Source organism: Mobula birostris, chromosome 14, assembly GCF_030028105.1.
Source record: "Mobula birostris isolate sMobBir1 chromosome 14, sMobBir1.hap1, whole genome shotgun sequence".
Taxonomy (NCBI): domain Eukaryota; kingdom Metazoa; phylum Chordata; class Chondrichthyes; order Myliobatiformes; family Myliobatidae; genus Mobula; species Mobula birostris.
The window spans coordinates 60,858,697-60,881,586 of record NC_092383.1 but is presented as its reverse complement, the minus strand read 5'-3'; the positions used below and the strand labels follow the sequence as shown (position 1 = coordinate 60,881,586).

Here is a 22,890-nt window from a genome sequence, read left to right as displayed (position 1 = left end):
TGGATAAACCTCTTAATTCTATATCCAGTGTGCAATTTTACAATTTAATTGACCATCTCTATGCAGATCATTTTAGGAAAGGTGGAGTCAGATGGTAGATCAATTTGTGGGCTCAGGAGGGCTCAGTGATAGATCAGTACAAGAGGTAATTAAGGTTTGTAGGCCAGAGAGGTGCTTTGTATCCTTAAGTTCTATGGTCCCATCAGTAAGAAGATTCCTTTCACAAAGCTCACCTACAATTTTATAGTTGTATCTTGTAAAGTCTCTATATCCTATTGGGTTATGTGCGCTGTTCCTACAGCTGGACTTGGCTGACATACACATTCTCTGTAACATTATACACTGCTTTTCTTAACTCCTAATGGTAATATATTCAGAAAATGAAGTTGCAAATACCACACTGATGTTTCAATAGTATATTGAAAACAGTTCCCAACCCTACAATAACATTGAAGATCTATACTGTGATACTGAAATAAGATTTCTGCATTTACATTTCAAACATTTAATTTGATTTTTGTCAGTGTGCTTTCCTTAAATGTTTATGCTCTTTTTGCCCTTTAATTAATAATAATGGAGCCCTCAATTCACTTTTCCTTTCTTTTAGAAAATTCCACCTAATTTTATTGAATCCAATGAGTTGAATATCCCAGGTCATGCTTCAAAAAACAGATATAAAACTATTTTACCAAGTAAGTCTGATGTTTGATAACTCTTCTAATCAATCTTAAAGGGAAAATAATTGCACTTCTTTTTGATAAACTTGAAAGAACATGAATTTCAATGAAGCATATTAGTTCAGTTAATATACAGATAAATGTACAGGTGACTTCTGTATCATGCATTCAGTACCAAAATTTTCTATATTACAACATTGCATCAATTTTGCATTTATTGATTTACTTTTTTTCACATTTTTTTCTGTGAGAGTGATTTTTTTTCCCAAATCTCAGATTCAGGGGAAATAATGTGTAAATTCCATATGGGAAAATTTCTGTTACCCAAACAACCATAACACTGGAGTCGTATGTGATACTTCTTCATGCGTTTTGTTTAAAGCAGTCACAGGCAAAATAATTGAACATAATATTATTCTAATTGGTAATATTCTAAAAAAGCAGTGATCTTTCCTGTTATTCAACTGAGCAAAATGAATTTAAAAATCTGCATTGATTTCTACATGTTTACTGATGAGAGTATCTCAGTATTGCTTCTTTATTAAATAAATATTAACCATTTGACAGTTTTATCAAAAAGACAAAAGGAGAAAAACAAAAGTACCTAGTGATCATGTTATTTGCTTGTTTAGGAAGGTGTACAATTTAATGAATGTTATTCACTTACCTGTAATGTCTGTTACGTACACCCATTCCCTCATCACTGACACATCATGACTACAGTTTGCAGTATCTACCAGATGCAACCAGTCATCAAAACTTCTATGACATCCATCACAGAGAAAAATACATGTAAATTACATGTAATTTACATGCAATTACATGCAAATGCCCTTGATCCCAATTTCCATCCAAACTCACACCTATCCTAACTTTTATCCTACTGGGATAAAAATTCTGCCTGGCTGCACAAGTAGAGAAATGAACAATGCTACTGATGCTTCATATTTGTTGGCCTCCAGCTTTTTGTATTCCATTTTCTGTGCTGATCACACCTACAAAATATTTGTGGATTTTGTTTTTTTTTTGTTTTATTTTTCTACACATAGGTTTAAAATCTCTACAGAGGCTGCTATTTTTTTTAAGCAACCTGTGTGCCTTTCCCCAGTTCTAGGCTATGGCATTATGTAAGCGCATTGGTCAAGTCAAGTGAAGTTTATTGCCATTTAACTACATACATGTATATAACGCATGTAACTGTATAATGTATATAGAAACCAGATAAAGTTTATCTGAACCAGGGTGCGAAGCGCATGCCCATAGAACGCATAACACACAATAACTTATGAAGAAATTTAAATAAACAAAGAAGGATACTGTTGGATCTACAAACATAAATATGTTTGGAAAATTAAGTCAATTTATTGGATTTATCAAATGTGAGCATAGGGCTGTTTTTATAGTATATGTAGTTTTACAGCACATAGACTGTAAAACTAGTCCTAAAGAACAAAAATCAGATCATTAGCAAAAACAAAAGCTCAGTACTGTGTTTCATTAACAAATTAACCAACTATCAGGCCAGAAATCAGATAACAATAAAATAAGAATTCAATCTTGACTATACAGAATATCAACAAGGAAATACATTATTTAATCCCCCAGCAATATGAAAAGTAAACCATATACAGTAAAACTTATATATTAAACCTGACAAAGATTCCATAAAGTCATCTTCTGGTGTTTTATATACATCCCATTTGAATGAAACTCTTATTACAGAATAAGACAGAAGTATCTGAGTTGAAAATCCGTATTTGTTCAGGTGAACCGGTTGAGTGAAATGTGAAGGCCAGTGTGATGTAAATGGAATATTAAGCAGTGCTCTATCTGCTTCTTCTACAAGTATCAACCAGTTTTCGTGTCAGAGTGAGCATTTAGATTGCATTCTATGATAAGATCAATTGTCAGCATTTGTACCAAAGTACAAATTACAAAAGTATGAAGGTTTTTGAGAAACACAGTTATCTAATATATTTTCCTCATTATTCCTTATTAATGATTTGGATTTGGTCATGTGTTATATTTGAGGTGATCAAGATTAAGCCTTTCTGCTGTAGACATCAAGCATTTTCAGTTCCACTCAAGGTTTCCTCTTACTATGCCAACAGAACTAGTTGAAGAAATTTTGCCTGCCAGAATTAAGTCCCGAAGTTACAACTTGCACTGACATTTCTCTCACTCAGTTGTCCAATCAAAGTGAAATTCAATAGGAATTTTTATCCTGTCGGAATTAGTCCAAGACATGCCAGACTAATTTTGCACATAGTACTTTGTGAACAACCCCACCCTCAACATGTCAGTACATTTAGGCTCTACAGACCTGCAATCACAGCGTTAGTGAGTTACTTTCTCCAGTTAGGATCACTGCCCTCGCCCCAAGTCCCAGAGGGAAAAGGTCCACTGTATTTTGAATCATTTTTTTAAACAGTTATGCAGACCTTGGATGATTTCTGTGTGGTGGTGTTCAAACTGTGATGTTCCTGATATGCTTTTTAACAAATACTTTGTTCCTTCTTTAGATACACAGACCCGAGTCCTCCTGTCATCAGAGAACCGTGATGATCTCCTAAGCTCCTATATTAATGCTAACTACATAAGAGTGAGACTACTTTATTTTCGCACTAATCTATACAATAGAAAATCATTTTTATTGGAAATCTTCCAGTGTTCAGTACACATTTTTACTCAATTTAAGTTTACTTCCAACTGATAAAACACGAAGACCATAGGCAGAGGGATAGAATTAGACCATTTGACCCAATAAGTATGCTGTGCCAGTTTGTCATGACTGATTTATTATTCCATTTTAATTTCTGCCTTCTCTCTATATCCATTGATACCTTTATGCAGCCTCCTGGTAAGCTTCAGGCTCGCTCAGCTCACTTTCGTCTAGGGGGAACAGCTTTTGGCCCGGCCAAACTGGGTAATCAAGTTTGTGAGGATGCTGTGTGATGTACCCCACCCTGTCAAATAACAGACAACACGCCATATACGACTAAATGATTACACTTTATAGATCTTACTGGAACTATGTAACAAATAGAGATAAAATATAAAAGGAAAGTAAAAGGCGCCAAACTTATCAAAGTTCAACCACTTTGTGCACAACCGTTGGAACTCAATGAACGGGGTCTTCTTTCCACCATGTGATCTCCTCCGACCCCCTCGACCCACCGCCAGGGACCAACCACGGTGGTCGACCAGAGTGCGTCCAGCACGTCCTTCCTCTTCGGTTCTCCTCCTGAAAACCCTGGGCCTCGGACTCCCGCTTGGGGTTCATTCTGTCGCCCGGCTTACAGCATCGCGTCTCCTCTCCCTGTCCCCATCGCGCCTTCTGCCCCAAAGCCCGCAAAAAAACAATAGCTTACAGACACACAAGAAAGAATAACATCTATTCCAATTGGTTAACAAATGAATACAATTCTCATTATCAGTAATATAACCCAAACAACCTGCTAGAGAGGGAACCACTGTCTCAGCAATTAATATCAAAGAGAAGCCATTTTATTTTTAACACAACAAAGAAGCCATTTTATTAGCCTTAGCAATAACATAAAAGAAGAAACCCCTTACGTTTACTGTTTAGGAACTTTACAACCTCTTCTTTAAATATACCCATTCATAGGTGCCTATGGCAATGAAATCCACTGATTCACCACTCCCTATCTAAAGAAATTCCTCCTCCTCATGTCCATAAAGCCTTCTTAGCCTTCTAACTCAAATTAGCAGAGTAGATATTGTTGTCTAATTTTAACCTTCTCAGTTAATGCAACAGTACTACTTAAATTTTGATATTCAGGATTGTTTGTACCATAATCTGTCTCCAACTTTTACAAAGTCACCTCAGTCTTTTCAACCAATTCCTTTTAAATTTCTAATATGTCAGGTGCCTTCCTCAATTTAAATTGAAACATCCATTGTTTGTAATTTGACTTTAAATTTCCTATTTTAATAGATCTGTTCTCTAACTTGGATAGATAAGGAATTCATTTTTATATAATATTTTTTCTATTGACATGCCATTTCTTTCCTACATAATGCTATTTTTACAAATGCATTCTGTAAATGTGAATATACAGTCAACCTCTAGTTTTTCTATTGTATTCAAGCTATTTGAGTAAATTAGTTAGAATTTTTTGCATTACACCTATTATTAAATTGCATCGGACTTTATTTGTCTTCCTTTTTCTTTTTGATGTAGGGATATCGAGGAAAAGAGAAAGCTTACATTGCTACTCAGGGCCCCATGGTAAATACAGTAAATGACTTCTGGGAGATGGTATGGCAAGAAGATTGTCCAATAATTGTGATGATAACAAAGCTAAAAGAAAAAAATGAGGTACATGGATTTATTGGTTCACTTTGCAATGAAGGATTTGTGAGATTTATATAACAGTACGTAGTTTCCCAGTGTTCGTAAAACAAAGAAAAAATAATTAAATAAGGGGGGGGGGAGTTTTTTATTGTGGGATTATTGTGGAGAAATTAGGAATAAGGGGCCTATCCACCTTTTCCATCTCCATTCTAGTTTCATCCCACTTGCCTGCCATCACATTTAGATGATGAAACTATTGACTCAAACCACCAAGTTCAAGAACAGTTACTACCCACAACCATCGGGCTCTTGAATACATAGAACATAGAATAGTACAGCACAGTACAGGACCTTCGGCCCACATTGTGCTGACCCTCAAACCCTGCCTCCCATATGAACCCCCTCCTTAAATTCCTCCATATACCTGTCTAGTAGTCTCTCAAATGTCACTAGTGTATCTGCCTTCACCACTGACTCAGGCAGTGTATTCCACACACCAACCACACTCTGAGTAAAAAACCTTCCTCTAATATCCCCCTTGAACTTCCCACCCCTTACCTTAAAGCCATGTCCTCTTGTATTGAGCAGTGGTGCCCTGGGGAAGAGGCACTGGCTATCCACTCTATCTATTCCTCTTAATATCTTGTATAACTCTATCATGTCTCCTCTCATCCTCCTTCCCTCCAAAGAGTAAGCCCTAGCTCCCTTAATCTCTGATCATAATGCATACTCTCTAAACCAGGCAGCATCCTGGTAAATCTCCTCTGTACCCTTTCCAATGCTTCCACATCCTTCCTATAGTGAGGCGACCAGAACTGGACACAGTACTCCAAGTGTGGCCTAACTAGAGTTTTATAGAGCTGCATCATTACCTTGCGACTCTTAAACTCTATCCCTCGACTTATGAAAGCTAACACCCCATAAGCTTTCTTAACTACCCTATCTACCTGTGAGGCAACTTTCAGGGATCTGTGGACATGTAACCCCAGATCCCTCTGCTCCTCCACACTACCAAGTATCCTGCCATTTACTTTGTACTCTACCTTGGAGTTTGTCCTTCCAAAGTGTACCACCTCACACTTCTCCGGGTTGAACTCCATCTGCCACTTCTCAGCCTACTTCTGCATCCTATCAATGTCTCTCTGCAATCTTCGACAATCTTCTACACTATCTACAACACCACCAACCTTTGTGTCGTCTGCAAACTTGCCAACCCACCTTTCTACCCCCGCATCCCGGTCGTTTATAAAAATCACTAAAAGTAGAGGTCCCAGAACAGATCCTTGTGAGACACCACTAGTCACAATCCTCCAATCTGAATGTACTCCCTCTACCACAACCCTCTGCCTTCTGCAGGCAAGCCAATTCTAAATCCACCTGGCCAAACTTCCCTGGATCCCATGCCTTCTGACTTTCTGAATAAGCCTAATGTGTGGAACCTTGTCAAATGCCTTACTAAAATCTATATAGATTACATCCACTGCACTACCCTCATCTATATGACTGGTCACCTCCTCAAAGAACTCTATCAGGTTTATTAGACATGATCTGCCCTTCACAAAGCCATGCTGACTGTTCCTGATCAGACCATGGTTCCCTACATGCCCATAGATCCCATCTCTAAGAATCTTTTCCAACAGCTTTCCCACCACAGATGTAAGGCTCACTGGTCTATAATTACCTGGACTATCCCTACTACCTTTTTTGAACAAGGGGACAATATTCGCCTCCCTCCAATCCTCCGGTACCATTCATGTAGACAACGAGAACATCAAGACCCTAGTCAGAGGCACAGAGGCCCTGTGGAGCAGCCTAGGGAATATTCCATCAGGCCCCAGGTACTTATCCATCCTAATGTATTTTAATAACTCCAGCACCTCCTCTGCCTTAATATCAACATGCTCCAGAACATCAACCTCACATATATTGTCCTCACAAAGGGGATAACTACACTAGCCTGCCCATCCATTGAGATATTCCAGCACCAACAACCTCACTTTAAGGACTCTTTTTCTCATTATCTCATGTTTTCGTTATTTACTACTATTTATTTTCATTTGCATTTGCAGTTTGTTGGTTTTTGCACTCTATTTGATCTTTCACTCATCCTGACATTGTTACTATTCTATAGATTTGCTAAGTATACCTGCAGGAAAATGAATCTCAGGTTGTATCTGGTGACATATTTGTACTTTGATAATATATTTACTTTGAAATTTGAACTTCTGAGATGACATTAGAGGTGGAACAATATCTTGATTGCCATCAAGGTTGTATCTTTTTGTCACTGCTCCTTTCTGAAGTCCAAAATACTTGGCAGTGACTCAAGGCCACTTGGACAGATCGGTTCTTTTAACAGACTCTTCCTGCCTTTGAGGAGGAGGTGGTGATCCTTGGTTTCAGATATTCATGAGGCTCTGTCCATGGGTTTCATGGAGATGCAGCAGAATGCTTCCAGCAGTCATGAGCCAAGTTTATTTTGAAATAATTTTAAATAGAGGCAAGAGTCATTTTCAGCATGGAGTTTCCTCCTATACAAGGTGGGGCGGGGCGGGGCGGGGCTCCCCCATGAGCCAAAGAGTCCCATAGCGTTTGTCTAATACGCCCAAGTGAATGGAAGCTGTGTGTGTGGCTGGAAGGAATACTACTTTTACGATGTAGCAGGTGATAACAAATTTGAAAAGAGGGTAAAGTCAGTTCCCATATTGAATGCAATACGAAAGTTTTTATTAAAGCTTATACTTAATTTTAAAGTACCTTGTTTAATCCTGTGTACAAGGCGACAATTTAAGATTTTATTACTGGGAAGTCTTAATCAGAAAACTTTGTACTATATAAATTTAATGCATTTATTTACCTTGATGTCATTTTTCTTGTGCATTTCAGAAATGTGTTGTCTATTGGCCGGAAAAGCAAGGTTCCTTTGGCAGGTTTGATCTTGTTGTAAACAGCGTGAAAGAGTGCGATGGGTACAGTGTTCGGGATCTAAGCATTAAGGTACTGGTAAAATAATCACATTAGTATAGTTAACAACAAAAGTGGCAAATGGTGTTAATAAGTAGTAATTGATGGGGATAAAACAAATAGAAATTAATATAATGTTAAATGTCAGATGCCTGGGACAGAGAACAAGAAATGCTTTATTCACTTGGAGGTGTTGAATGCACTGGGATTGTAATTAAAACAGAAACAGGACAATGCTTCAAAATAGGCTGAACAGCTGATTGAAGGAAGATCAAATTCTGGGGAATGGAACTAAATTACATTTTGAACGGTTTGACATTATGTTGATACTACAGTAGTCATGTTTATTGACGAAATGTCTGGCTTGCAGTCACAAGATCAATGATTATTTCACCGGATTTTGAAGGTTTTTTTTGAAAGGGTTAAGAGAAACGGAAAGCCAGGGAAATGCTTGCTTCTTTGAATAATGGAAACCCTTGGTTTAAGATCAAGGTTTTGATGAAATAATACAGAATGTTAGACTACATGGGATGGGATCCATGATGAGCCTCCTAGCAGAATACAAAATTGTTGTAAAGGAAGGAGGCGGAGAGTGATAGTGGAGTGTTGGATTCCTGTGACTACTGGTGTGGCTTACTGCTAGGGCCTTTATATATTAATGATTTAGATGGAGATGTACTGTATGTGGCATGATTATTATAGTTGCAGATGGCACAAAATGTTCTGGAAGAGCAGACAGTGCAGAAGTTAATCTAAGGATATAGATTGACTGAGAAAGTGGGCAAGGGAATGGTATATGTAATTTAAATCAGACAAATACAAAGTGATGCCTTTTGAAATGTGAAACCATCATGTTCAGACGCACTGAAATGCAGGGTCCTGGACAGTGTTGCTGAATGGACATACCTTGATGTACAAGGACATAGCTTCCTGAAAATGGGAATATAGTTAGACAGGAGGGTGAGGGAGACATAAGGCATACTTTCCTTCGTTGGCCACAGGGCCAAGAGAGCAGGGATGTCATGTTACAGTTCTATTAAAAATCGGTTAGTCTGCACTTGAAGTATCGTGTACAGCTCTGGTCACTGTCCTTTCATAAGGATGTGATTAAGCTGGGGAGGATTCAGTAAAGATTCAAAGGGATGTTGCCAGGACTGAAGGGCTTGAGGAGAGATCAGGTTGCCTTAGTCTGTTTTTCTTTGGAGAAAAGGAGGCTATGGGTGACCTGATAGAAGTTTATAAAACGATGATAGTGTGGATGGCCAGATAGGTGTATCTGCAACAGGATGGCAGAGTGCAAGGTGAGAGAAAGGAGGCTTGCCTGGGCACATTTTCCCATTGCATTCTCCTCTAATGCTCCTCAAGTTTCTGTTGGACTTCGTTGTACAAGTGTGCGAGGCTACAGATGCGCAGTGGGATAGAGAATTAGTGTGGTTTTGATTTTCAAACAAAAGATGTCATTCTGCAGGATATTTTCAAGCACTATTCATTGTCAAGATCACAAAATCATTGGCTGATATTTTCAGCAGGAGTGTGCAGGGCAAAAAGGGGTAAAGATATGAAGGTAAAAATATGAGCAAATTATTTGTTTTAGACCATTAGTTATCTCCAAAGAGATATTAGAAAGAAGGCTTCATGAAACCGAGGATCAATTGATTTTCTTCTTTCCAGCATTCCAAACAGTCTCGAAGTGTAAAGCATTATTGGTACTCATCTTGGCCGGATCACAAAACTCCAGATACAGCACAGTCACTTCTAGATCTTGTACAAGAGGTGGAAGGAAGCAGACAGATTGCTGGCAACAGGGGGCCCACTGTAGTCCACTGCAGGTGAGAAACCATTTTTGTCAGATTCTTGATTATTGTGCAAATATACAAAATGTGGGAAAGGAACAACATAAAAGTACGCTGTTCCAGCAGTTTGATGGCTTGTTAAAAGTATGGATCTGATTACTTTTTGCTAATCAGTTATAGATAACTTACAAAAATGCAAATAACTGTTTTTCCTTCAGTGTTATATTATACATTTGTGTTAAAGAAAATCGACACTGGCAAGAAAGGAAGTGCTGAATCGTCGTATTTCTATTTACAAGGCTATCAGCTATGAAATAGGATTTCATCCTAAGTAGCTTTGAGAAATATAGCTTATTAAATATTGGAAGGTTAAATTGGATAATCCACAAAAATGGATATTGGTGGGGGGCAGAGGGGTAAACATGGTTCACAAAGAGACCGCAACCCATCTGTGCAGTGCAAACTACAAAGGAACTTTGTGGCGACTGTAGACCATGAAAGTTGCTGTGAATTAGCTACATGTACATTATTAGCAAAGTCTATATGATTAGATCTAGAAACACCTAAATATAACATACTGTATCCCTTAGTACATCCATAGATCCTTCTAGGAGCATTGTGTTCATTTCTGGTTGAAACAGTAGAGGAAGTATGTGGAAGGTTTAAAAAGGATGCAGAGGAGGATTAGCAGGATGCTGCCTGGATTAGAGCAAAATTTAGTGGGAAGTCGGAGGATTAAAAGCTTTTAAAAAGCAACAGAAATAAAACAATGAAATTGTGGATGAACTGAATAAGTATTTTGCATCAGTCTTCACTGTGGAAGACACTAGCAGTGTGGTGAAAGTTCTAGGCATCTGGGGTCATGAAGTGTGTGAAGTTACCATAACTAGTGAGAAGGTTCTTGGGAAACGGAGAGGTCTGAAGGTAGATAAGTCACCTGGTTCGGATGGTGTACACCCCAGAGTTCTGAAGGAGGTGGCTGAAGAGATCATGGAGGCCTTAGTAATGATCTTTCAAGAATCAGTAGATTCTGAAATGGTTCCGGAAGATTGGAAAATTGCAAATGTCACTTCAAAAAGGGAGAGAGGCAGAATACAGGAAACTATAGGCCATTTAGTGGTTGGGAAGATGTTGGAGTCAATATTAAGGATAAGGTCTCAAGGTACTGGAAGGCACATGATGAAGTAAGTCATCATCAGCATGGTTTCCTCAAGGAAAAATCTTGCCTGACAAATCTGTTGGAATTATTTGAAGTAACACGCAGGATAGACAAAGGAGAATAAATTGATGGTGTGTATTTGGATTTTCAGAAGGCTTTTGACAAGGTGTCATGCATGAAGCTGCTTAACAAGCTACGAGCCCATCATATTACAGGAAAGACGCTAGCATGGATAAAGCATGGCCGATTGACAGGAGGCAACGATTGGGAATAAAGGGAGCTTTTTCTCATTGGCTGATCGTAACTAGTGGTGTATCGCAGGGTTTGTGTTGGGATAGATTCTTTTTATGCTATATGCCAATGATTTGGATGATGGAATTGATAGCTTTGTTGCAAAGTTTGCAGATGATATGAAGATAGGTGGAGGGGCAGGAAGTTTTGAGGAAGTAGAGAGACTACAGAAGGACCTCAGATTAGCAGTATGGGCAAAGAAATGGTAGATGGAATATAGTATTGGAAGTGTATGGTCATGAACTTTGGTAGAAGAAATGAAAGGGTTGACTTTTTTCTCAATGGAGAGGAAATGCAAAAAACAGAGGTGTAAAGGAATCTGGGAGTCTTGTGCAGGATTTAATAAAGGTTAATTTGTAAGTTGAGTCTATGATGAGGAAGGCACATGCATTCATTTCTAGAGTACTAGAATATAAAAGAAAGGATGTGCTGAAAGGGTTCAAAGGGGATTCACATAAGTGAGTCCAGGATTGAATGACTTGTCACATGAAGAGCGTTTGATGGCTGTGGACTTGTAATCACTAGAATTTAGAAGAATGAGGGGTGACCTCATTGAAACCTATCGAATGGTGAAAGGCCTTGATGGAGTGAATGTAGAGAGGATATTTCCTATGGTGGGAGAGTCTAAGACCAGAGGACACAGCCTCAGAATAGAGGATGGAATTTCATGAGCCAGGGAGTGGTGAATCTGTGGAATTCTTTGCCACAGGCAGATGTGTAAGCCAAGCTTTTATATGTATTTAAGGCAGAGGTTGACAGGTTCTTGATTGGTCAGGGCATGATGGGATATGGGCAGAAAGCAGTAGATTAGGGTTGTGAGGAAAATTGGATCAGCCATGGTGAAATGGTGGAGCAGACTCAATGGGCCAAATGGCCTAATTCTGCTTCAATATCTTAAGGTTTTATGGCCTTATGGTCTTAGATAGCATGTTTTATTGCGGGGAAAGATTGAGCTTTTGGAGGGAAGGAGGATAGATACCAGACGATATTTGTTTAAGGTGAGTAATGGAAAGTTTAGTGGAGATGTCAGAGGTAGAATGTTTTATACAGAGAGTGATAGATGTCTGGAAACTGGTAGGTGGTAGTAGTGGCTGATACAATAGGGACATTTAACAGAGTCTTAATAGCTACATGGATGTAAGAACAAATGGGGATTTATGGGCTGTGTAGGAGGGAGGAGCTAATTCATGATCATTAGGTTTATATAGGTTGGCAGAGCAACCCGTAATGTTCGATGTACTAGCCTACACCTAAAAGAATGAATTGGTTCCTAGTTAAATGATAACTAGGAATAATCAGCCATTAATAATGGCACACTATTGAGTGAGTTCACTCTGAGTTTATCACTGTATTCATGACCTGGATGACAGAGGAGGAAAAGAGAAAAGCTATTTTGTATCTGTAGGACAGATGCAGCCCTTTGAGACACGCAGTCAGAAATCCATGAAGCAGATAGTTATGAAGGTCAGTGATATGAATTCTATCCAGGGTTCTGGATACAAGACCACAAGAAATTCAAGTATCTCACCCAAGAAGTCAATTTTACAGAATGCATCTTCTAATACCCAATTCTATTGACTACATCATTAGACTTGACCAGGGTTCAATTCACCAAACACCCTTAAATCTGCAAGCAATTCTCTCAATTACAACCCAAACTTGATACTTGTACGTTTTATCTCACTTTCACAGACTCAGTGCTGTTTTAAATCTCACATGCACATCCCCCCAGTACTTGTCTCCAGTTATTTTTGCAAGAATAGAAATCATGCAAATGGTTTGTACCACAGTTGTGTTTTCTTACATGAGAAGGGAGTGACAATAATAGAGGAAGAACCATGCATACCTATTTGAATCCATATTAGGGAGAAGCTACACGTCATTAAATAAGAGGCCATTGCACAGTCACTTGTAGGACTGAATCTTCTGAAAATAATCTCTTGCCTAATCTTTGTCTCAAATCCTACTCTTCAATAATCTATTCTGATAAAATTCAGATGCATAAGCTTGCACCAATTCCTTTTTGCTCTCCTCCAACACATTATCAATGTCCTGTTTTCCTTTAAGGTGCCCTAAATCTGCAATTCACTGAGGCAGGAGTGGAAGTTTTAAAAAAAAGCAGTAATGATGAAAAGACTCAATTACACATTGCAACTTCCAGTTTATACGTTGATATGACTGATACGAGATTTACATTGCGGAGACATCAATAAATGAGCATTTGAGCAAGGAAGAAGGATAGTGAATTTACAGATTATGATCACATGAGCAACATGGACAAAATGCTGGAGGAATTCAGCAGGCCAAGGAGCACCTATGGAGAGGAGTAAACACTCGATACTTTGGCGAAGACCTTTCATCAGGACTGGAAAGGAAGGGGGGAGAAGGAAGAATAAGAAGGTGGGGTGTGGGGATTACAGAGTACAAGCTGGCAAGCGATAGGAGAAACTGGTCAGAAATATCATGTGATCTTTCACGCAGAATATCTATCTGAGAACTTCCATGGATCAGAAGCCCTGATAAATTCAAAGTCTTGCCAGAACACTATGTAACTAGCACTTAGTATTAACTAGTATCATATTCAATGTGAAGAGAGATCATTGTTCAGAGAATGGTTCTCTGATAAGCAGCAGTGTTGACATCAAATCAGCATTTTGCATGTATCGGTATTGTTACGTACCCCGTAACTGGGTTGCCAAACCAGCAGAAATGGAACGCTCGTTGGAGTCTGGATTACTAGGAACTAATAAAGTTTTATTAAAGACATAAGTAATACAGTACTCTAATCGTAAGGATATCAATGTAACAGGTTAGCAATGATAATACACACATATACACAGAAATAGGGTAATAGGAATCAACCAAGCTCTATCGCAGTCTAGGGGTAAAATGATCATTCTTAAGTGAAGCAGAGTTCAGTTCAGTTCGCAGTAATCACTGTTGTTGTACCGTTGTGGGAGGAGGAGGAGGAGGAGGAGGAGGAGGAGGGGGGGGAGAGAGAGAGAGAGACAGAGCAGGGGAGAGAGGGGGGGGGGAGAGAGAGGGGGGGAGAGAGGGGGGAGAGGGGGGGGAGAGAGGGGGAGAGAGGGGGGAGAGAGGGGGGAGAGAGGGGGGAGAGGGGGGGGAGAGAGGGGGGGGAGAGAAGGGGGGGGAGAGAGGGGGGAGAGAGAGGGGGGAGAGGGGGGAGGGGGGAGAGGGGGGAGAGAGGGGGGAGAGAGGGGGGAGAGAGAGGGGGGAGGGAGAGGGGGGAGAGAGGGGGGGAGAGAGGGGGGGAGAGAGGGGGGGAGAGAGAGGGGGGTGAGGGAGAGGGGGGGAGAGAGGGGGGGAGAGAGAGGGGGAGAGAGGGAGGAGAGAGGAGGGGGAGAGGGGGGGAGAGAGGGGGGGAGAGGGGGGGGAGAGGGGGGGGAGAGAGGGGGGGAGAGGGGGGGAGAGAGAGAGGGGGAGAGAGAGAGGAGGGAGAGAGAGAGGGGGGGAGAGAGAGAGAGGGGGGAGAGAGAGAGAGAGAGGGGGAGAGAGAGGGGAGAGAGCGAACGAGAGAGAGAACGAGAGAGAACATTTGGTTCAGGCAGACCTTTGATGTCTTCGCAGTTGGTTTCGGGCAGACACTTTTATGTCTTCTAATCCCCGCTGTGGTCACCGACAGTGACCCCTCCATTCCGGATACGATCGTTCTTCCACGGTGAATCCGGCACCCAAGCAAGGGCGGACACACACCCCAGGTTCCCACCGATTGTACCTTTACACCTTGTGAGCCTCTGGTCGGTTCCCGCGAACCGGACCTCCAAACTCCCACCATTTGTGGGGGTACACTGCTCTTTCCAGGGTCTCGTGGTCTCGTGGCGTGTTGCGTGCCTTAGCAAACCTGCTCTTTTTATCCCCCTGCTGGGGTATCACCTGCCCATCAAACTTCAAACAGTTCAGGTTCAAAGCAACCGGTCTGTCAATATTCTGAATTGTGTTTCTTTTCTGTTAGTCCCTCTCTTCTCTCTTATTAGCATTTTGAATGTTTCTCAATTGTCTTTCTTATCTCTCTCATTAGCATCAATCGTCCGATAGCTTTGCTTGGCATCACAGTATCATGGTCTTTCTGTACCTCATGGCCAAAATAAAACTCAGTATCTACTAAGTTCAATATTTCCATTTCCCTTGGTCCTTTATTTGAGTAACCTCAATTAGTTTAACTCCATCTTTTAACTCAATATTTATTAAGTCTAATTCATCTATTATGTATTTAGTAATAACAGTAGCCTTTGCATTTAGTGCAGGGATTGGGAGGACAGGCTGTTTCATTGCCACAAGTATTGGATGCCAACAATTAAAAGAAACCAACAAAGTGGACATTTTAGGGATAGTGTGCCAAATGCGGATCGACAGGTGAGTAGTGTTGCTCGTAACAAAAATAAGGTATCTATAATGTACACTAAAGAGTTTTTATGGTTAAAACTATTATAGTTTAGAGTAATTTTTTTGCATTAATGTCACATATTTGTAAGTAACCTGCAACTCATTTTGCTTCAAGCTTTAAATATTACAGCATGATTTCAGGCATTACCTCATGCACTCCATATCACTTTTCAAAATTCTCGTACCAATCAACCGGATCTGGAGTAATAACCATTTTGCTCTTCATTACACTTGTATACTGAAGAATGACAATAAAAAATCTTAAATAGTTTTCTTCAACAAACTTTCCAAGTCAAGTCATATTATGTTGAGTGCATATCCATTTGATTTCTAAACTTTATTAAAATAGTGTTAGCCTAGTTCAGTTTATAGAATACACATCTCGGAGATGGAGAATTGTGGTTTTAAGAGTTCTTTTCTGAACTCTTGTTATCTTGCATGTAATCTTGCTTTGTAGTCAATGGAGTACTGGTGGCAATCACCATTGTCACAGTTATTTCGTCTCCATGTTAAGCTGGGTTTAACATAAGAAGGTTTCCCTAGTCAAAGTTCATCCACTAACTAATATCAAAAGAAAGTAATTTGATAATTTATATTTCAGGAAAGTTGCTGCGACAAAAGTCATTGTTGTGGCTGCCTAAAAAAATAGTGACAGCTTTTTTAAAGAAGTTTTATTGGTTGTAACATGCCTAAGAACATGTTTCCAAGAACGTGGAAATGTGCATATGCAAATCTGACCACTTTTTTGTATTTTTCATATACAAGCACATTTAGATTCTTCTAAAAATCTCCCATGAAAGGAATTACAAGATTTACACAAGGGATTTAGACAGGTTAAGAGAATGGACAAAAAGATGGCAAGTAGTGACAAATGTGAGTTGTTGATGTCATAACAAGAATTATTTGATTTCGGAGCCAGTAAATGGTGGTACAATTAGGATTCTAGTTAGGATTAGGGTTCAGTCTTATGGGAGAGAGTTTTAGTCTTTGTTTAGCATATTTTTTGGGGGGGGGTTCTAGTTTTTCTTCTAATATAAGAAAATTAAAGTGAAATTATACTTCAGAGAAGACTGATGAACATCTGAAGTCCAAAATTCTCTTAAGATACCTGCTATTATAATGTTTTGCAGATACAGCACTTTAATTCTTTATACATTGCTCTTCATTTTCTTTTATTCTTCATGTCATGTTTCCTTTCATTAGAAATTACAATTTCTATGCAATACATCTGAACTCTTTTGCACAGAGATTCTGTGATTGCATTGGATTTAATGACTACAAAGCTTATAAACTCAAAAAAAAATCTTAAATCCTATCTGATATAAATAGCCACAAATAATCTCACTAAAGGGAGGGATAATACTGTAACTACCCAATCAAAGATTACTTCCCTATTTATTTTCCATGGAGAGTTTTAGCTGCCAATGCCCACTATTTGAGAGGTGGGCCTTTCCTTCCTACCAAGGTGAAGATACTTCTAGCCAATGAAGTAATTTAAAACAAAGTTGATTTATTTACAGTGATACACATTTGAATCCATTTGTTCTTAAAACACATTTAAAACTCAAAGGTTTTCTATCTTAAACATTCATTTCCCAATTACAAACTGTTTCTAAAACACAGAGCATTTGTTTCACTCAAAGGATTTCCGAAACACAGGTACAATTCCTATAAATGAAAAAAAACATTATGATGTCAAGAGCAAGTCACCCATCAAGGAAACAGAAGCTAGAATGGATTCTATTTACCCCATCTTACTTTCATTCTTCAACCACTCCTAATAAGCCTGAACCTCTCTCTAAAGAGAAAATCTGCAGATGCTGAAAATCGAAGCAACACACACAAAATGGTGGAGGAACTCAGAAGTCCAAGGAGCATCTATGAGCAAGAGTACAGTAAAGGTCTGGACATTTTTTTCCAGTCCTGATGAGGGTCTTGGCACAAAACATCAACTGTACTTTTTTTCTTTAGATGCTGCCTGTCCCGCTGAGTTCCTCCAGCAATTTCTGTGTGTTGCTCTACACTTACACCCTTTTTTCACCACTTGGGTGATTTCACACAAATATGATATTTTGTCAGATTTTCTTTCAACACAAAAGGTCGAAAGGTATTTTGGAGACATAGTTCTTCAGCTCCCTACCATTAATGTTGTAAAGTTGTGAAGTTAACTTCCATGAACACATAAACCTTACAACTGTAAACACATCACAGTTATTGATATGCTAAATAATATTATCCAATTGTTCTGCAAGCTTCCTTGAACCAAACAACTTAAGAGTCAGCTTGCCTGTTTGAAACAACCTGAAATAAACAAACCATTATATTATACTGAATCTTCAGCAGTAATAAAGAGAACTAAACCTTACTTCTCCCAGACAGAATGTTTACCATCCACAAAGCTCGTTTGCAAATCTGGTCTTTAGACAATACTTGTTTTAACCTTGCGGTGATTAGTGCTTTCCATTTACATTTCAAGAACTCAAGAATGACTTCTCTTTACAACCAGAAGTCAAACAATTCTTAGTTGGAAATTTAATTACCATTTGTGATCCTACAAGTGGCAGATACTGTGTTTAGAAAGCAAGATTAACAAACAACCAAGAAAGAAAGAGAAAAAGGCCTTCTGGCCAAGAAGTGAATATCCATCACAATTCAAGATCTTGTACATTTTTTCCCCTTTCCATGTGCCTGCATATCCTGTGTAAAAAATTCCTTTGATTAACATTTTCCTATTAAAATGTGGAACTAATTTTGTAAATCTTTTGCATTTCCTCCATTCCAGTGACCTTTTATTACCTAAGTTATTTTGAACATGTATGACAACTAAATGAATGGTCTGCCTTCTCTTTTCTAGGGGTGGAATGATCCAGACTAGTGAGCAGTATCAATTCTTGCATCAAACATTATACCTCTATCAGAAAAATCACTCCCAGATTTCAGATCCATCATCAGTTTCAAAGTGAATTTTCTTCACTCTGGTGGATGTTCCAAATAAAGTTTCTCAATAGAAAAAAGTATAAGATTATCCATATATGACAACTAAAATGCTTCTGCAATTGCATTATTCTGATATTTATGCTGCAATAGATTTCCATTTATCCATAGTATAAGATAGTAACTGGAGATCATAGGTCTGTATATCATGATGGATGAGTGGTATACTGAAGCACATTTCAGATCAAGATTCTGATCACTTCCCCAGTTGTTTTTTTGGTCCAGAAGTCCCCACCAGATTACAAGTCTCTCTTGTATTCTTGTGAGAATTTATCACATCTGTTTTATGCTTTATAGTTAATTTATTAATGAACAAACAACCTGAAATTCAATTACAACATAATTAAGGAAAATTTGTTTATCCAGAAACAAGCTCTGAAATTCTAATAGATGGAGTCTGTAATATTCAGCCAGTTTTAAAATTATTTCATTAACATGCATTACTAAAAGCTCATGAACATCAATTATGGTGAGCTATAGTTACCTGTTATATGCTTAATCATGGAAATGAAGTTGTTTTAGTATGTTGCATTTTCTAGTCCCATCAAGGGGTTACAATGAAGTGTTTCAACCCAGCTTTAAAGGCCATCAATGGAGCAGTGAGGCAGTACAATGTCAAGGAAGAACTTCTTAATTTTTTTTGAATAGTTTTTATCAGTCGTTCATTTCCACATTTAGTGAACAGATATAAAATGGTACTGAATACTGGATATATTTGTATCAATGATCCCAGAGTGCTACATTTTCTCTAATACTAGCAAAATTATACTCCACCAGAACATAGTTAATGTGGTCAGAAGTAGATGGACTCTATCACATACAGTATAAGAAGAACTTAAGTGGAAGGATGAGCAGTGAGGGTACTTCAGGCAAACTAAAGATATTTAAATTCCAATTCTACTACTGGACTTCAATTTCCAATGATGCTAAGGTTTGTAAAGGTCTGTCAAGAGAGCTAAGTTATACTGTTATTTGTACCTGATATACACTTCATTTGTTCTCCGGTGGCTCTATGTGTACATTTCTACCAGTTGTTTGAGCCAAAGTCAGATTGTTGACATACTTCTACACCATTCATTTTCTGCAGTATCAGGAAGTTGCACCTGCTGCCCTGAAATAGCCATCTAAGAAAAAATCTCCAATCATGTCCACCTTTATTCCTATTAATATATGTAATAGAATCCATTCCTGGCTACAATAACTACATTTTGGTTGAGTGCAATTTAGTTAGATAAAAACAATCAGCAGAGGAGGGACAATCAGCATTTTAGCATTGACTAATTTATGGCATATGCTAAATAGCCTTTCAACGCATTGATACCCCCCTCGGTAGCAATGCTTTTTCACATTTTGCTTTCAATTACTGTAATTATGTCTAAAAGTTCAGCGATATTTCCAAAAAATAAGTTTCCTAATAGAATCACTTAATAAATTATCATTTCAATATCTTGCATGAAAATACGCCCAATAGAATATTAGTTTAGAAAGATCTTAATTTTCAAGCTTCAAGCATTATATTTTACAACATCCTATTTTTAAAATTTATGATACTATAGTGGTACCCTATCAAATCAAAAGCAGATTGGGCCTAATAAGAATTTGGATTATCCAGCAGTTCTACCTTGCAATTGCTGGTAGTTCAAGTTAATTGTATTTTTAAAAGTGCAAGCTATTGACATTTTAATAAAGAGGACCAATTTTCTTTGCAACCACACTGCAATATATTTTCATCATTTCCTTTATAGTTTAATCCCCAATAAGTCACCAATCAAATCCTATGTCTTAACCACTATCTTTCCTGAACTCTTTGTTGAAAGATACATAAACATTCCTAAGATACATTCTTTGGTGATCTTAGCCTATAGAAATGTTTTTTATTTCTTATAATGGCTAAATTCAAAACTTTGTGAATGTTGCAAATCTGCAGATAAAAGTATTGTTATGTCTTGCTGAGGTGTACCAATACCACACTCTGTACATATTCCACACCTATTAGTAAGTAGTGGTAAAAATTACTGAAATGAAATTTATTCAGATGTATCATTAATTTGTAATTCCTATTCTTTTATCTAAATTATAGAGCTTTACACTTCATATTTTATTCCCAGGATAAATGGAAAACTAATGTGAATGATGCATATTTATGGCTCAGTTGGTAGTCTTTGTCCTTCTGTCTGAGGTTTTGGATTAATGTTCCATTCCAGAGACTGGAATACAAAAAATTAGGCTGACTATTCAGTGCAGTACCAAAGGGGTAGTGCACTGATGACATGATATCTTATGGATGAGATGACAAACCATGGCTTTTTATGCCCTTTCAAGCAGAGGTATAACATCTCTTGACACTATTTGATCCTGGGAAATAGTTTACCTCATTCAGTAATACTTATATGGATTATCACATTCCTTTCTGTTGGCTACATGCAAATTGGTCATTATACTTTATTGTCGCCAAACAATTGATACTATACCGTACAATCATCACAGCGATATTTGATTCTGCACTTCGTTCCCTGGATTACAAATCGATAGTAAATATTAAAAATTTAAATTATAAATCATAAATAGAAAATTTAATAAATGAAAAGTAAGGTAGTACAAAAAAAACGAGAGGCAGGTCCGGATATTTGGAGTGTACGGCCCAGATCCGGGTCGTTATGTTGCCTTCATTACAATTTATGGATTGTACAATGCTTTGCAATGCTCAGAGGCTGAAAGTTATATAATTACGTCTTTTTTGCAAAACTGTGTAACAAAGTCCACTTTATCTTTATATATTCTTTCTTTACAGCAAATTAAAATACGTACGTTTTATATACTATTCCAACAAAAAAGTTTTTATATATACTATAGATTTCAGTACTTCACTGAATGAAGACAACTATTCTGCATGATCTAGGTTTTTTAGGAACTTTATTTTTTGGAAACCAAATCTGTTTTGCACATTGGAATTAATAATCTTCTGTTTAAACTTTCAGAATCCATTACATTGAAGAATGTTTAGATTAAGTTATGATTTTTATTTTGAATTACTTGTGTTGCTGCTAGAATTTTGTACTGATAAGACACTCATGTTTGCATTGTATTATGTTCAATAATGCCTATGCTGCAAATGAAAATGTAAGATTGTATACTCTGCAATAAAACAAAGGATACAATCCCCTCGAGTAGGCTGGTTATTTAAAAATTCTACTGAATTTTTCTTATTGGTTTTACTTTACAATGGAAAGAGAACTATATAATTTGTCCATTGGTTCCAATGTTCAGTCCATTGAATTCCGTGTCTCATTGACAGTGAAAGGTAAGTATAGAAAGCAAATTAGGAATAATATGGATTACACCTTACAACATGGTCATTTTCAAGCACAGGAGAATTCAACTTTATTTTTAATCACCCAGAGTTTAACTCCTAATTAGACTGTAAATCCAAAATTAATCTGAAACTTCAGTCATTTAATGTTATGGCTAAATTTTTAATTAAATATTCAAAAATATGCTGATAATTATTATATTGAAATAATATGCTTATACTTTATAATGCTAAGTATAAACATGTGACATGTTAAATGTGATTATCATAAATAAATATGATAATTGCATATGCTTTGCCTGATGGAGAATTAAAATTGTAAAAATGTTTTTTCTTGCCTAACATTTTCAAAAACTATAATTAATTATAGTTGGCATCCATCTGTCTCAAAGGACAATGGGTGATGATCATTGCGTGGGCAGAAGGTATAGAGATCCTGAGATGCTCAGTCGGCAAGGTCCCCCTCTCAACCTCATCAATGTAGTCCAGAGGAAAGCTTACATTTGCAATACATTTGGCACCAGCTTGGCTGCAGGAGCTGCCGGAAGGATGTTCAATGATGTCCAGCTGCCTTGGGGTCTCCACTCCAGATTTGCTGTCTGGGTTTACTCCCATAGAACTTGGTCTCGCCTGAGGCTGCTCACAAGGCAGTGGGGCTATTTACCTACAGTTGGGGATCTGGTTTACCAGGGCTGGCCACACACTAGTGGGCCTGCATGCTACATGTGCAGGAGCCAGACCTCCTCCCCGTACTCTGTAGTTCAGCCTGAGTCCGAAAAGAGTTCAGTTGCTGTGTGTCGCCAGTGAGAGGCACTACATGAGGCTTGCTGTTGAAAAGGCTATGTACTAGCAGGGAGAGACTTACACATCTAGCTCTCCTTTTTGCAAGACTGTTAGCCAGCAGTGGAAGCTGAAAGTGAGAGAGACAAGTACTACCCACTACACTACCACACTAGATACATCACAACAACCATATTGAC

At 38.2% G+C, this 22,890-nt stretch overlaps 1 protein-coding gene across 3 annotated transcripts in view; it reads left to right on the top strand.

Moving 5' to 3' along the window:
• The window catches only part of LOC140209932 (receptor-type tyrosine-protein phosphatase R-like), a 77,344-nt gene extending 55,594 nt beyond the window's left edge, over nucleotides 1–21,750 (top strand). For 2 of the 3 annotated variants that reach the window (XM_072278606.1, XM_072278604.1), the window contains exons 4-10: nucleotides 608–692; nucleotides 3,200–3,279; nucleotides 4,882–5,019; nucleotides 7,882–7,992; nucleotides 9,631–9,788; nucleotides 15,463–15,576; nucleotides 18,461–21,750. In XM_072278606.1, the coding sequence (XP_072134707.1) occupies nucleotides 608–692; nucleotides 3,200–3,279; nucleotides 4,882–5,019; nucleotides 7,882–7,992; nucleotides 9,631–9,788; nucleotides 15,463–15,576; nucleotides 18,461–18,569 (795 nt within the window). In that variant the 3' untranslated portion in view covers nucleotides 18,570–21,750. The remainder of the gene's footprint in view (nucleotides 1–607; nucleotides 693–3,199; nucleotides 3,280–4,881; nucleotides 5,020–7,881; nucleotides 7,993–9,630; nucleotides 9,789–15,462; nucleotides 15,577–18,460) is intronic. The other variant, XM_072278607.1, reaches the window with a different exon arrangement.
• The last annotated feature ends 1,140 nt before the right edge of the window (nucleotides 21,751–22,890 follow it).